Source organism: Carassius auratus, unplaced genomic scaffold (genome assembly GCF_003368295.1).
Source record: "Carassius auratus strain Wakin unplaced genomic scaffold, ASM336829v1 scaf_tig00215664, whole genome shotgun sequence".
Classification (NCBI taxonomy): Eukaryota; Metazoa; Chordata; class Actinopteri; order Cypriniformes; family Cyprinidae; genus Carassius; species Carassius auratus.
The window spans coordinates 1-16,855 of record NW_020528188.1 but is presented as its reverse complement, the minus strand read 5'-3'; the positions used below and the strand labels follow the sequence as shown (position 1 = coordinate 16,855).

The following is a 16,855-nucleotide window of genomic DNA, read 5'->3' as shown; positions in this document are numbered from 1 at the left end:
TACATTTATTCCCCTTTTATTTATCTCCATATTTTTGTAACTATTTACATATTTAGTTCTATATTTATTTATTTTTGTAATCTATATGTTAGTGAAAACATTTTAAAAGTAACCTGCCCTGGCTACTGCTCCCCTGCCCTCAATGGCTGAGGTGGCCCTTTAGGATTACTGTAACAGACTTTCTGTGAGTTTAAAATGGGTTTAAGAAATGCATTATCTGTCTTACTAAAGAGGGACTTTTATTTTGACGGGTGTTGTAGTCTACAGGGAAGGGAAGGGAGAGCACGCAGTTCAAGTTCATCAGAGTTGTGTCGCAGATAACGTTTGCAACTTTTAAAGCCACCCCCGAAAATGCATAAGGTCTGTATATATTTGATAACTGTTTGTTGTAAATGACTGTTTTGTGTAATTCACTGTATGTTAATGATAGAGGTTTGAACTAGTCTGTAATTCGCCGCTTCTTGTACTTTGTTGGTTTAGCTCTTACGGTGATTTTTGGAGTCTTACGGGATTTTTTGAGTGAAAAAGGACTCAATAACTTCATTAACATCAGTAAAGCTTGGCCATCATTCGGGCGGCGGTCTGCTACAGTAAGAGCTTTACCTTCGCTGGTTAAGATCCTCGATGCACGTGCATGCTCACGATGGCAATATGACGGATTGCTGCACGTCGGAATCAGCGTGATGGTCTACGGAGCAGAGTCGCTGTAGTCAACGAGTTCACTATGGAAATGGATACGGACGAACCGGATTCTGAAAGCTGCTCAGACGGATATTGAAGGTGAAAAGGATAAAAATGAAGCAGTTAAAAATAAGGATAAAGATAAACCTGAATCTCAGTGTCAAAAGCAAGACAGTAAAGAACTCACTCGACGTTCAGAACGTCCGCATATGCCCACGGAGAAAATGCTTGCTTATCAGAAGATGAATGCTGTAAGAAAGAAAAAAGATTAAACACTTTGTATGAGCAATGGAAGATAGAAGCTCGTAAAGCAAGACAGAGCTTAAAAACTGACATAACTGATAAACAGCTGGCTGAAATGGCTGACTCTATTGAGGACAAAAAAAATAATATTTTGAACTCTTCAGTGACATAAGGGAACATGTTACACCTACTGCAGATTTAAGACGTAAAATTGATGCATGTGAAGCTGTGACCAATGACATAATCAAAATAGTGCTTGAAAGAATGGCATTTGTAGATGGAGAATTTGATGCAGAAAGAGAAAGGGGCAGGCTGCGTGAACTTTTAGCACATAGTTATGCTCGCTCTATATATGGTTCCAGTGCTTCAAAAACAAGTGTCAGTAGCCATTCCAGATCCTCTAGTGCAACAAGCAAACGTGCAGATGCTGCAGCAGAGCTGGCTGCAAAAGAGGCTGAATATAAGATGATGCAAACAGAAAGGCAACAAAAGGAAAAAATAAGAACTTTAGAAGAGCAACTCAGAAGAGAGTTAGAAACTCAAAAGTTTGAACTGGAACGGCTGCAGGTGGAAAAGGATATAGAGGTTGCTCGAGCCAGAATAAAATCCTATGATGAAGAAATAAAACAAGAGACAAGAAGTCAGTCAATACCGAATGATCATCAAGGGCAGAGAAATGAAATGTTACATCATTGCAGTGTTGTTCAGTCAACACCTCTCAGTGAAGTGTCCCATCTTGCTCAGGCAGTTCAGGACAGCATAGCCATCAACAGGTTACCCATACCCGAGCCTTCAGTGTTCAATGGAGACCCAATTCAGTTTGTGGACTGGAAAGCCTCATTTATGTCACTTATAGATAGAAAAGGCATCTCTGCAGCTGATAAACTCTATTATTTTGAAAAAGTATGTCAGTGGCTCAGCACACAAATATCTTGAAGGCACCTTTTATCGTAATGATTGAAGAAGCGTACAAAGATGCTTGGAACAAGCTTAACCAAAGATACGGGCAGCCATTTGTCATTCAAAGAGCATTCCGTGAAAAGCTGTCAAAGTGGCCAAGAATACCATCCAAAGATGCAGAAGGCCTGAGAACATTTTCAGACTTCTTAAATGCCTGCCTGCAAGCCATACCTCATGTTAAAGGCCTGGAAATATTAAACGACTGTGAAGAGAATCAAAAGCTGGTACAGAAACTTCCTGACTGGGGCAGCCTCCAGGTGGAACCGCCAAGTCACAACATCACTTATGGATGGCAAAGAATTTCCAAGCTTTCAAGACTTTGTAAAATTCATGTCAACTGAAGCAGAAATAGTGTGTAATCCTATCACTTCTCTACATGCTCTTCATTCACGGCGAGTCACCTCATGAGAGAAGAATCTTAAATGAAACCAAAAGAAACAAGGCGATTGTCTTCAAAAACACAAACAACAGAAAACAGTGACAAACAGACAATGGCTAAAGGACAGTTAAAAACACCATGCATGTTGTGTCAAGATGACAGCCATCCACTCTGTAAGTGCCCAGAATTCATGGTAAAGTCTCTGAAAGACAGAAGGTCCTATGTCAAAGACAACAAACTCTGTTTTGGGTGTATGAAACCAGGTCACTGTGCTAAGGATTGTCGGCATCGCCACACATGTGATGTATGCAAACTGCGACATCCCACATGTCTTCATGACTACAACTATGAGAATAACGGAAACAGAAAGCAAACAACAGTAAGCATGGAACATGCACGTGAGAGTGAGATTACAGATGCCATATCGCTTAATATCACAAGACAAGGTCGTTCAGTCATTACATCCATGATTGTACCTGTGTGGGTGTCATCCATCAAAAATCCATCCAATGAACAGCTTGTCTATGCTTTGTTAGACACTCAGAGTGACACCACTTTCATTGATGAAGAAGTGAGTAATACACTGCAAGTGGATTCTCAGCCAATAAAACTCAAACTTACCACCATGATGGGAGATAGTATGATAATTAAAAGTAAAAGAGTGTCTGATCTTCGTGTGAGAGGGTACAATTCATCAGTACATATCAATCTGCCTCCAGTATACACCAAGGAGTGTATTCCTGTCAATCGTGATCACATACCAACGCAGGAAACGGCAAAGAACTGGAGTCACTTGAAGGTAATCACAGACGAAATGTCACCTCTTTCTCAGCTGTGAAGTAGGTTTACTTATTGGCTACAACTGCCACAGAGTGCTAGCTCCCAGGCAAGTTATACTAGGAAAAGATGATGAACCTTATGCTATTCTAACTGACTTAGGATGGAGTGTTGTGGGCTGCTCCACACCAGGTATCAACGGATCAACATCAGTCAGTCTGTGTCACAGAATAGCCACAAAGGAGATTCCAGCTTTGACACCTATGGATGCCATCCGTGTACTCGAGTCGGACTTTAAGGATGTCACAGCAGATGAAAAGACAATTTTCTCAGGATGATATTGTGTTCCTAGACAAACTCAAAGAAGGTATAAAGAAAAATGCTCAAGGACATTATGAAATGCCTCTTCCGTTCAAACAACGGCCATACTTACCTGATAACAGAGAGCTTGCCAAGGTCAGACTCAATCATTTGAACAAGAAATTCTGTAGAAACGAGAAATATAAGACAGACTACATTGCTTACATGAATGACATCATTGAAAGAGGTGATGTAGAAACAGTGAATGATGATGGAACTGTTGGCGAAAAGTGGTACATACCTCATCATGGCATCTACCATCCAAAAAAGCCAGACAAGCTACGTGTCGTTTTTTGATTGTTCCGCAAAATTCAAAGGCACAAGTCTCAACGAACATTTGTTACCAGGACCAGACATGATAAACAATCTCACCGGAGTCCTTGTTAGGTTCAGAAGGCATCCTATAGCTGTAATATGTGACATCGAAAAAATGTTTCACCAGTTTCATGTCCAGGAAAATGACCGAGATTACCTGCGCTTCTTATGGTGGAAAAACGGAGACACCAAATTCAGCGCTTCAAGATTATCGGATGAAAGTGCATCTTTTCGGCGCGGTTTCTTCGCCTGGTTGCGCAAACTATGGACTAAGATATCTAGCCAGTGAGCATAGTCAATCATACCCATTAGCCGCTCAGTTCATCTTAAGAGACTTCTATGTTGATGATGGAGTCACAAGTGTAGAGACGGTGGAAAAGGCCCATTCAGCTGGCAAAGGAAGCACGGGAGTTGTGCATAAAGGGAAGTCTTCGACTTCACAAGTTTGTGTCAAATGACAACACTGTTCTGCAGAGCATACCAGCATCAGAACGTGCTGTAAACTTTGAAACAAAGGATCTTACCTTCAATGACATGCCACTTGAAAGAGCGCTGGGAATTCATTGGAACATACAGAGTGATAGCTTCCAATTCCATTATCCCACTAAAAGGTCAACCTACAACACGTCGTGGCATATTGTCAACGGTTGCCTCCATATATGATCCTTTGGGCTTTGTAGCTCCCTATGTTCTCAATGGTAAGAGGATCCTACAAGAAATGTGTCGCCAGGGTACAGGCTGGGATGATCCACTTTCCCTTGCTCTTAGCCCATGGTGGGAGAAATGGCAGAATGACTTTGTCAATCTGGAAAAGGTGGACATATCACGATGCTATGTGCCTGCTGATTTCGGTAAAATTGTAAAAACGGAAATACATCATTTCTCTGATGCAAGTACCTGTGGTTATGGTCAGTGTTCTTATCTGAGAGTAATCAATGAGAAGGATGAGATTCATTGCACTTTCCTCATTGGCAAAGCCCGGGTTACTCCTGTAAAGATTACTACAATTCCAAGGTTAGAGTTGACGGCAGCAGTGGTATCAGTCAAAATGAGCAATATGCTCAGAGAAGAGCTTGACCTCACCAATGTCAATGAATTCTTTTGGACTGACTCAAAGGTGGTCTTGGGTTACATCAATAACGACGCCCGTCGTTTTCATACGTTTGTATCCAACAGAGTCCAAAAAATACGCCAAAGCACAGCACCCAAACAATGGCTATACGTCCCAACAGATAATAACCCAGCAGACAATGCTTCAAGAGGAAGAACAATAAATGAATGGCTCTCGTCCAACTGGTTCTCAGGTCCTTCATTCCTGTGGAAGAAAGAAATAGAGACCTCAAATGTTGTACCGGAGCTTCCAATAGGAGATCCAGAAGTTAAAAAGATCCAGACGTTTCAAACAGAAACCACAGAAAGTAAAGATCTTGTAGACCATTTGTCAAAGTTCTCATCTTGGTCTAATGCTGTCAAAGCTATTGCACGCCTTGTGAGACGGATTAAGAAGGATAAAACTAATGCGCCAGCTTCTGTAGGTGAACAGGAACATGCAAAAGGCTTGATTCTAAAAGGAGTTCAAAAACAAGCATATCAGAAAGAAATGGATGTCCTGAGTCAAGGAAAACAACTTCCAGGTTATAATAAACTTCATCACCTGGACGCCTTCATAGACCTTCATGGTATGATCAAGGTGGGAGGAAGACTTATCCACTCATCATGCACTCACTTTTTCAAGCACCCACTGATCCTTCCTAAAGATCATCATGTAACAAAGTTGATTATTGCACACTATCATGAAAGTGTAAAGCATCAAGGAAAGGGTTTCACAATTAATGCAATCAGATCTTCCGGCTATTGGATACCTGGAATAAACAGAGCTGTCACATCTTACATTCGCAACTGTGTACCTTGTAGAAGGTTGAGAAAACCTGTGGAGGCCAGCGGATGAGTGATCTTCCCACAGAACGTGTAGAGCCTTCCCCACCGTTTGTGTATTGTGGTATGGATTGCTTTGGTCCATTCATGACTAAAGAAGGAAGAAAACAGCACAAAAGGTATGGTCTGCTTCTAACTTGCTTTTGTTCAAGAGCCATTCATATAGAAATGTTAGAAGATATGTCCACAGATGCTTTCATCAACAGTTTGCGATGCTTTATTGCAATTCGAGGCACAGTACGGCAGATCAGATGTGACCAAGGTACCAATTTCGTTGGCGCAAAAAACGAACTGAACTCAGCATTACAGCAGCTTGACCCAGAAAGGCTCACCGCTTTCCTTGCAGATAAACAGTGTGATTTTGTAATGAATCCCCCTCATTCCAGTCATGCAGGTGGTGTATGGGAGCGTCAAATCAAAACTGTACGGAGTGTTCTTAATGCTACAGTTTCCCTCTCATCAGGCAGGCTTAACGATGCTTCACTGCGCACTTTATTTTATGAAGCCATGGCGATAGTCAACAGTCGCCCCCTTACAGTGGATAACCTGAACGACCCCAAGAGCTTAGAACCACTCACACCTAACCATCTGATTACCATGAAAGCCACCACGGTCCTACCACCACCAGGAAAGTTCATAAGAGAAGACATCTACGGGAGAAAGAGATGGAGACAGGTGCAGTACCTTACTGAACAGTTTTGGAGTAGATGGAAAAAAGAGTATCTCCACAACATTATGGCTAGACAATGCTGGCATGCTCCAAAAAGGAATTTGCAGATTGGTGATGTGGTCATGGATACAGATGAGAACCTTCCAAGAAATGAGTGGAGACTAGGACGGGTCATAGACACTGTAACTAGCCAAGATGGACTAGTAAGGAAAGTCACAATAGCACTCAGTGACAAAAAACTAAACAAAAAAGGAGAACGGGTAAACAAGGTCTCAGTCGTAGAGAGACCAGCTCAGAAGTTGGTCTTATTATTGGAAGCGGAGTGAACAAATCTTCAAAAGGACTTTGCTTTACACACATGCACACAAAATGGTTATTATAAGTTAAAATTACTTATGTTTGAAAATTATGCATGTCAAAATAACATTTATAATTTGGTGGGAGTGTAACAGACTTTCTGTGAGTTTAAATGGGTTTAAGAAATGCATTATCTGTCTTACTAAAGAGGGACTTTTATTTTGACGGGTGTTGTAGTCTACAGGGAAGGGAAGGGAGAGCACGCAGTTCAAGTTCATCAGAGTTGTGTCGCAGATAACGTTTGCAACTTTAAGCACCCCCCCGAAAATGCATAAGGTCTGTATATATTTGATAACTGTTTGTTGTAATGACTGTTTTGTGTAATTCACTGTATGTTAATGATAGAGGTTTGAACTAGTCTGTAATTCGCGCTTCTTGTACTTTGTTGGTTTAGCTCTTACGGTGATTTTTGGAGTCTTACGGTGATTTTTGAGTGAAAAAGGACTCAATAAACTTCATTAACATCAGTAAAGCTTGGGCCATCATTCGGGCGGGGTCTGCTACAATTACAGTAAACCGACACAAGTATATGGATCAATGCATTTGAAACTATAAATTCCCTTCACAGTAATATTTCCTACTTTTACATTCACAACATGTGACACACGCTTAAAATATCACAAATATTCACTGATTACAATGGGTTCTCTTGGTGAAGACACGGCCGTAGATACTGATTAGTCAGCATGTCCTAGGCTGAGTAATCAACTGGAAATATCCAAAATTAGATCAGACAAAAGATGTCAATGGGAACGAAGCTAATGAAACACACAGGCGTTGCACTGAAAGTAGACGACTGCGGTCAAGCCAGCCGCGCTTTGAAAATACGCATTATGCTCAATTAAACAGCGCCTGTTGTGTGCCCTCAGATTTTTGAGCTAAATGCATTTTAAGCTAACTTCCAGAACCAATATTGACAGCAACAGAAACACACGTTTCCATTAATGTCACTAATGTCACACAGTTGCGGCATGAAACAACAACAAAAACAGCTTTGACTTCCTCTTCCGGAGTAAATGGTTTGTTAAAATCAACAAGTTGCCCGTATGTGGTTATCTTGTATCATGAGCATAAACTCCTTTTCGCTGCTGTCACATGCAACAGGTACAAACTGAAAAACAGCTGTCATAGTATCACACCGACCATTTGTGTAGCAATCGAACAAAACATAAGAAAACAGCGGCTCTCTTTTCTCTATTTCGCTTCTGACAGCATCGACATTTGCATGTTACACTTGAAAGAGTTGTTTTTCTTCAGAGGTGACGCAAATGCTGTGCGCCGTCCTGGGTCAGTCCAGGAGTAGACGAGAATATTTGGTCAGGTAAAAAAGTTTGACGCTTGGACACACTGAGCAACAATACACGCATTTATCGCTTCATTTTCACTAAAAACATATATGCGCACTTATAATTGCCATCATCATCTTATGAACTTCTTGTTTGTTGTATTATCGACGTCAGACGTTGCAGACTGCGCTTTCGGCTAATCGACTGTAGCTGTGGCTCGACACTTCAGCAATACTATAATATATGACAAATACGATTCATTCATTCATTAATTTTAGTTGTTGCAGAACTACATTCTCTTTGGAAATAGGTGGCGAATAAATCTGGAAAAATATCCGACTCGTTTAAAAGACATCTGAAGTGTCTTTGGTTTAGCTAGCATAGGAAAGGACTAGTGTAAAGTTCATATTTGCAGAGCAAGTTGCAGCTGGACAAAACTACTGTATAAATTTAATATGTCATATGCTGAAGATCTAAAGTTATTGATAGCCTACTTCCTGTAACTAACCCCAGCTGTTTATTTCCTCCTATTTAAAGAAGCTTTTAGCTAAATTGACCAAGATACACACACACACACACACACACACACACACACACACACACATTCATTATATTGCTTCTTAAATGTATTGTTTTTGACTAGCAAATTACGTACCTTCTCGTGTTTTACTAATGTTGATGCATCTGAACACATTTTCTTCATAATTTATTTTCTACATTATGAACAATTGATCACATCTGTTCTTTTTTGTGACGTCTTGTAACGCAGATATTTTTCATCCACATGGGAATGGGGGACATGAAGACACCAGATTTTGATGACCTGCTGGCAGCGTTTGACATTCCAGACATTGATGCCAAAGAAGCAATTCAGTCCGACACTGATGGTAATCATATTGAACACAGTGGTGTTGTTGGAAAGGAGAGAAGCGGAAGTCCATGCCTAAGACCTCCAGAAAGCCCTGAGCCTGTTCTTTCATCTCCACATAATGACCCCTCTATTGTCAGTGTGATTGTAAAAAACAGTGTACAGGCTGATGACAAAGCTGAAGGAAATGTAACTGGGGATATTTCTGGTGCTGGTGCATCACATGAGTCTGCCCAGAAAGGTCCCAATGAAGATGGCCTGGTGCCTTCAGATCAGTTCATCTATAATGGACTGGAAACTGTTTCAGATGTGCCTACAAAACCCTCTCCGCCACCAGCTCTAACCCGGATGCAGCCCAATGGGCAGCTTTGGTCTAGTGATGGCACGTCTTCTAAACACCCTCCTAGCACTTTCTCCCCACCTCAGTCTTTACCCCTATCTGATCCCCCCATCCTATCTTCACATTTAATTGGTCCAAACTTTTCTCCAAGAGTTGATTGTGAGGATGCACAACCATTAAATGGTTCTGTGAAGGCAGGAGTCCGCCGACCCTTATCTGAAGATGAAGAATCTGAACCAGACCTCGGTAGCCCTGCGCTTGTCATCCAGGAAAGCCCGGATTCCCAGCTGTGCTCCGCTCCCAAGGTACTACGCATGCAGCGGTCTCCTTCAAGTGTGTTTCAGCCATCCTCTCCCTCATCCCCTTCCTTACCATTTAGTAACACTCAAATTGAGGAGCCGTCTGTCCAGAATCCAACACTTCTACAAAACCGCATCAACCAAACACCTCTGACCTCCACAAATGATCTGCCAGTTGAAGAAAAAGACGCAGAGCACATAATCGAGGAGAGAGATTCTCCTGAAAGCCCTGAGCCAGAAATCCCTCAACCCCATCCATCTCTGCCATCAAATCAACAAGAAGACAATGAACCAGAACAGAAGGTCCGAAGAGAAGAAGCCCCTCAAGATCAAGTTTTTGACACGAGCGTTGGTTTGCAGGAGAAGAGTGATCTTCAACTAAATACAGAGGATGGTGGAGCTGAGGAGACCGAAAGGAAATCCACCGAGCCTACTTTGGTAGATTCACCCTCTGAAGATGCCACCAAGTCCAGCGCGGTCCCCTCCAAGCCTCTCAAAGTCAGAATCAAAACTGTCAAAACGACTGCTGGAAACACACGTACTGTATCTAAAGTGCCTCCCAAAGGAGGGAAGGGTCCTGGTGGCTCTAAGGTTCAAGCAGGGACCCGTAGGATTCAGAGGTCTGGTGCTACATCTCAAAGGCTAACTCAGGGTTCAAAGGTGACAATGTTGCCAGTATCCACCCTTCAGGATGCCAGTACAGCTATGTTATTTGCAGCCAGCAAGGCACAGAATCAAATGGCCGCCAGTCTTTCCACCACCGCAGTCAAGATCACTAGAACGTCAACCCTCCCTTCCATCTCTTCTTCATCCATGCCTGGGGTTCGCTCTTTGGGGAAGAAAACAGTGAATGGGAATCCTGGGACAGCCAAACCAGCCTCCATTGTAAACAGCCCGGGGGCTGTGATCTCACGTAGCCAGTCTAGCCTAGTTGAGGCCTTCAACAAAATCCTAAACAGTAAGAATCCACTGCCAAGTTATCAGCCAGACCTCTCCATCCCTCCTCCCCAAGAATGGGGTCTTCGATTGCCCTCAATGGGATACCGTTGCCTTGAATGCGGGGATGCTTTTGCACTCGAGCGCAGCCTGGCAAGGCACTATGACCGGCGCTCTATGAGGATCGAGGTGTCCTGTAACCACTGCTCCAAACGCTTGGCTTCTTTAATAAGTGCAGCCTGCTGCTCCATGCGCGAGAGCACAAGGAGAAGGGGCTGGTTATGCAGTGCTCGCACCTCGTCATGAGTCCTGTCAGTGTGGAGCAGATGATTGGCCAGCAGGATACCGTGCCTATAGGTTTGTGTCTTTTTCAGTGTATTTATAGATGCAGAAGGGAAAAAAGTATGAATGGCTTTTTCTCAAAAACTCAATATTTCTAGTTATCATGAACGAACAATCTTGCGATTGGGGGAGTAAATATTTTAGGTTTACATTGTGCACATTTTGGATCAGCAAAGATCCAAGCAGGGATGATAGCGGGTCTGTGGAAAATTTGAGAGAAATCCTGACATTTGCAATTGCAATTATTTTATTCTGTTGACAGCCCTAGATTTCAACAGTAAGGAATACAAAAGAAATGTGATCGAAGTTTTGTGGAACAATATATTTAGATGTAGTTTTTTTGTGCTTTTTAATGTATTGTTCTTTGCCAGTGGCACCTTCAGCTTAATTATATTTTCCTTACACTGTGAAACAGGGTCTTTTTACACTACTAAGTTTGGGTCAGTAAGATTCTTTTTTTCTTTTCTTTTTTTTCCCTCTTTTTTAAAATTAATTCAGCATGGATACACTTAATTGATTGAAATTGACATGAAAGACATTTATAATGTTACAGTAGATTTTCAGATAAACGTTTTGAACTAATGAATCCTGAAAAAAGTATGCAAACTATTAATCAGTATTGATAATTAAAATTATTAAATGGACTGGAGTAATGGTAAAATGAATAAAGTGCTTTTTAACATACAATGGAGATCAAAATTAGAGAACAATGTATAAATACTTTATTTATTTCAGAAAAATGTTTAATATTCATTACTCAGAATTTGAAGAAATATTATCTGTAGGTATACGGCTGTTTTTCGTAACTTGTCGTTTTACTGCTAACCTGAAATCAGAAGGAAGTGTAGAGTTCCTTTTCTTTAATGACTTCAGCACATCTGCAGCCGTAGGACATCACTAGTTTCTCAGACTGCGCTGGTCTGATCTTGGTCCATTCTTCTTGCTCTCTCTTCCATAGTTCGGTAACTGTAGTGAGTTTTTAGTTGGTTCTGATCAGGACTCTGGGCGGACCATTTCATTATTTCAGTCTTTTTTAGAATCAAGAAACTGCTTTACCAGTTTTGCAGTGTGATGTCTTGAATGAAAATTACAAGCTGATTGGGAGATGCTTGCAGGGAAGTTCCTGCATGTTGCATTCACCCTGCCTTGTAGCTGTAAAAGAGACCCAACTCCTGCCACACAAAACATTTCACAGTCCCTCCTCCAAATTTCACTGACTTCTTTGCACTCTTGTGCTTCAGTCTATCCTCAGCTTTACAACAAACAGAATGTTTCCCATCAGACCCAAGTAAATTAAACTTGTCTCATCACTAAAGGGAGCTTTGGACCAGTTCTTCTCTACCCACGCAACATTCTCCTCAGCAAAGTTGAGTTTAGCCTTTTGATACTTTCTGCTAATGAGAGTGAACAACCAGCCTTTAAGGGAGACTTGAATGAATTGTCAGAAATTACAGATTTGGAATGACCAGCTTCTCTAACTGTGGCTGGTCATTCCTCTTTGGCCTTCATCTGGACAGCCTCCTGTTGCAGGGTGGCCTGCCCTCTTGCAATCTCTGTGAAAATCGGAGGAATGCTGCCAGTTACCGTATTTTAGTTAGTCGCAACAGAGTATAAGTCACATCAGCCCAAAAATAAGTCATGATGAGGAAAAAAAAAACCCATAAGTCGCACTGGACTATAATTCGCATTTATTTAGAACAAAGAACCAAAAGAAAACATTATCGTCTTTAGCCGCCAGAGGGCACTCTATGCTGCTCAGTGTAGACTACAGGAGCACTGAGCAGCATAGAGCGCCCTCTCGCGGCTGGAGACGGTAATGTTTTCTCTTGGTTCATGTCTCTTAGTTCATTTCTCTTGGTTCATGTCAAATTAATTTTGATAAGTCGCGCCTGACTATAAGTCGCAGGACCAGCCAAACTATGAAAAAAAGTGTGACTTATAGTCCAGAAAATATGGTAATTAATATCTTGGAGGTGATTCTTTTCAAATATCTTATTTAACTTTTTAATACTGTGCTTCAGAAAACAATTGATTGAAATTAACAGTTGAAATGTGTTTTTTTTTTTTTTTACTGATAAGTTCAAATAGGACTATTTGCAGTGACCTTGAAATTGAGGAAATTATTGGTTGTTCTCTAATTTTGATCTCCACTGTATATTAAAATGGAAATCGGTTATTTTAGATTGTAATAATATTGAAAAGTATTATAATATTTTTTTTTATCAAATAAATGTCATGTTGGTGAGCATAAGGTACTTCAGAAACATGAAAAAATCACACCGACCCAAAACTTTGAAACATTAGTGTTTAATAGTCTACAAACCTGCGTTTATATATAAGGAAACGAGTTCCTCGCAAAGGGATCATCATATTTCGGAGTCCTTGGCATTAAAAATGTTCGGAAACTTAATTGAATTCTTAAAATAGACTTTTTTTTTTTATTATTATTATTTTAACATTACATCTATAAAACATTGCAGATGTAAAAACAGACATGAAACTCGTAGTCGTAGGTAACAGGTGGTGCACACAGGGATCAGGGAGCAGTCCACTGTCTCGATCCACAGGGAATCTGTGCACTGCAAAACAAAAAAAAATCAAGCATTGATGTGGAATAATTCAGCTGGGGCTTGTTCTTTCTGCATGCGTTTTCAAAGAACAGTCTCTGGGCTCAGTGCATTGCTAAAGTACTCTTCAGGGAGCTGAATTATAAATTATAGTAGGTTTACAGCGTTGTAGATAATTGACCACAATAATCTAGATTAGTATATTTTATTAACCCATGTCCATTTCAGAAGGATTTAGCTTGATATTTATATGTGTTTACAATACAGTGTCTATTTACAGGTGTGCTCTCTCCAGCTGCCTCCGCTCTGTCTTTCCATTAAAGAAAGTGGTGTCCATCTGGCTCAATCTTCTGATAACAGGTAATAGCACACTGTCAGATAATGCTCATTTGTTCTTTACATTTGAATGAATGAGTAATTAAGGGGAAAGGAGTTTGTTCTAATGAAATGTCTGGAGACTGAGTGATTAAGATGCTGCCTGGTATGTTTGTATGCTCAATGATCTCAGCTGTCCAGAGTGTTGGAGTCCGTTCAAAGGGAAGGCAGAAATAGTAGCACACTTTCAAGAGGTGGAGTCTGTGGTACTGAAGCGGTGAGTGAGTGTAATGCGTTTCTGTGTGTGTGTGTGTATTTAGGACAGTAGTTTATTGGTAAACTTGCATTTGCCCTGATAACATGTTTACAAAAATGTCTTACCTGGAAAAAACAACACATTTATGCTTTTCATGTATAGTTTGTAATTATAATTTAATATTTATTTAACATCAAACTAAATAAATGATTAAAATAAATAATAAAATGCCAAACATTGTTATTAAAATCTGTAATATTAAAGGAAAAGTCACCCTAAAAATGAAAATTTGTTGACTTTTTCTCACCCTCAGATCACAAAAGACATAGAAGAGTTTGTTTCTTCATTGAAATTGCTTGCTCAACAAATGATTCTCTTTAGTGAATGGGTGCCATCAGAACGAGAGTCCAAAATGTGGGCTAAAAGCATCACAGTAATCTAAATAACAATAATGAATGTCGTTTGAAGGGAAAAGTTGTCTGTTTTGTAATAAACAAACCCATCTATAAGATTTTTTTTACTTTAAACCACTGAGGTCCTCCGTCTATAATATTGCTTTCTCCAGTGACAACATTGTCTTGTCTGAATCAGGAGAGAAATAATGGACAGATCATGCACTATTTGCAAGTAAAAAACAGTCCAAAACAAATATATGTAAACAAATATGTTGATTTGATGTGTGGGGACAACAGTTTAAAGTGAAAACGTCTTAATGACGGAATTTTTTTATTACAAACTTGCTGTTTTCTCAAGATGTTAATTGATGGACTGGAGTTTGGTGGATAGCTTGTGGGTTATTGTGATGTTTTTTATAAATCTGTTCAAACTCCTGAGCAAGTGAAGGGATGCTAAATTTGAGTAAATTGTCAGCAAATTTAAATTTTTGTGTGGACTTTTTCTTCAACAGGATTTTATAATGATTACATTTTGGTTTCCTATAGTGTTGCATGCAGTGTTCTCCTCCGATGCCGCTGTGGAACTCGTGTAGTGCCGCGGCTCACCGCCGGTTACATCAGCAGCTCCCTCCGCTGGTGTGCCCTGAATGTGGAGTCATCTGTCCGAGTAACGACCTCAACACTCATCTGAATCAAAGCTGCCTGCACTACTCACGACGCCTTGGATATAGGTATCCACCTAGCTCAGGGCTCTGCAACCTTCAACCTCAAAAGAGCCGTTTTGGCCCCTTTCCCACTGAATAAAATTCACTACAAAAATTCATATTTGATCCCCAAATCAAGATCACACGGCATATAGCTGAAGTGTTATATTCAGTTATGTTACAGGGCATGGGGAGTAGCAATCATTTCAGAAGTGAGAGGGACATAAATGTCAAATGTAGTATTAATAATAATAATAAGACTAATAATATTTATTTATGTATGTCTAATTTACCAAAAAAACATTATCTTACTTTTACTTGGATAAGAAATAAAATATATACTGCTGGACAATAACCATATATTTTTGATATAAAGTTTAATAATGACAAATTTATGATTACGATTGTATAATCAGTATAATATGTATATACTATAAATAGCTTTTTCTTCCATTTTGATCACAGAATAAGGCAGAAAAATATGTTATAGCTTCTGTACTGTAATTAATGCTATGTCAATTACCACTGTAACATTCATATGAAAGAAAAAACAGGGTTGAGACGATAGACGGTGCCATCGTTCATCACGGATGGCTTATAGACATCACAATGTTGAGCTGATGATCTATTTTATTTTCACTTTTGAGACTTATGTTGCTGAGGATCTGCAGGTCATTTGCCATCATCCTTAGTCTGGTTATACCGGGATGACTTTGTCCATAGGCATTTCCTGGCGTCAAAAGTTATTCTATCATATAAGTCTGTTTTGGACTTTCTGAGTGCCTTCTGACTTCTCTATGATCTTCACATTGTTTTGGATGAGAATAAGGTCACCAAAACTGAACTATATGGCAGTTTTCTCTGTTCATTCTCTCTCCTTTCCATTGCAGATGTGCCTGTTGTCATTTGGTGTTTGGAGGAATGAATAGCTTGAATGCCGTGAAGACTCACATGCAGACGGCCCACTGTGAGATCTTCCATAAATGCCCCTCCTGCCCCATGGCTTTCAAATCTCCCTCTGGCGCTGAAGCCCACTGCACCTCCCTGCATCCTGAACTTCCTGAGACAGCAAGGCAGTCCAAGTAAGTGTAAACCCTTGGTGTGTGTGCCAACGTTGGGGAAACTACCTTGAAACTAAGGCCATAGTCAAACTGAGGTTAAACCTAAACTGCAGTCAAGCAACCCTTTTTAAAATATTTAGCAAAAAAATATATATTTTTTAAGTTGCTAATAACTATTGCTTTTTTATGACAGGGAGATCTATAAATGTGTGATGTGTCGGACTGTTTTTACCCAAAAAGCATTGCTCAGCGTCCATATTGACACTCACTTAACCAAGCAGAAGATGCACGTCTTTAAATGTCCTGAATGTAACAAGCTGTTCACGCAGAGAAGTTCCCTTCTTGAGCATGTTAAGGTTTGCTTTCTATTTGGTTCGAACAATAATAAGCTCTATTCATTGATAATATGAGTGCATGACCTCATTGTAATTTGTCTCTAGGACTCTCACAGGGACTTTAGCATGTATGACACATCGGCAGAGAGCAACTTGGTAAAGATGGAGAGCTCTGATGGGGAGGAGTGGGGACGGGATGAAGACAAGGACAGAGGAAGAATGGCGAGAGAGGATGGGAGCTCTGCTGCCCAGAGCTGGCGTTGTTCACAGTGCCAGATGCACTACACAGACAAGGAGAACTACATCACCCACATGTCTGAGCAGCATGGCAAGGTCAGGACGTCAAGATGAAAAAAAAAATATATATGCGTTGTATTATAATAATTTTTATTTTTTATTAATATAATAAACAGCAGTGAGTGATATAACAGACTTAAAAACAAAAAACCTACTACCTTTTGAATTGTAGCAGTA

The 16,855-nt window shown here is 40.3% G+C and overlaps 1 protein-coding gene and 1 pseudogene across 1 annotated transcript; both read left to right on the top strand.

Annotated features, from left to right (window-relative positions):
- Nucleotides 1-343: 343 nt before the first annotated feature.
- LOC113095300 (zinc finger protein 687a-like) lies at nucleotides 344-16,701 on the top strand (annotated as a pseudogene).
- On the top strand, nucleotides 4,320-7,144 carry LOC113095301 (uncharacterized). Its single transcript, XM_026260872.1, has 2 exons — nucleotides 4,320-6,653; nucleotides 6,701-7,144. Exon 1 carries the CDS (start codon nucleotides 5,660-5,662, stop codon nucleotides 6,644-6,646), a length of 987 nt encoding a protein of 328 aa, XP_026116657.1. The 5' UTR covers nucleotides 4,320-5,659; the 3' UTR covers nucleotides 6,647-6,653; nucleotides 6,701-7,144.
- Nucleotides 16,702-16,855: the final 154 nt, after the last annotated feature.

Bases quoted from the DNA above. Each gene is read 5' to 3' on its own strand.
- LOC113095301 (XM_026260872.1), top strand. From the start codon at position 5,660: ATGAGTGATCTTCCCACAGAACGTGTAGAGCCTTCCCCACCGTTTGTG.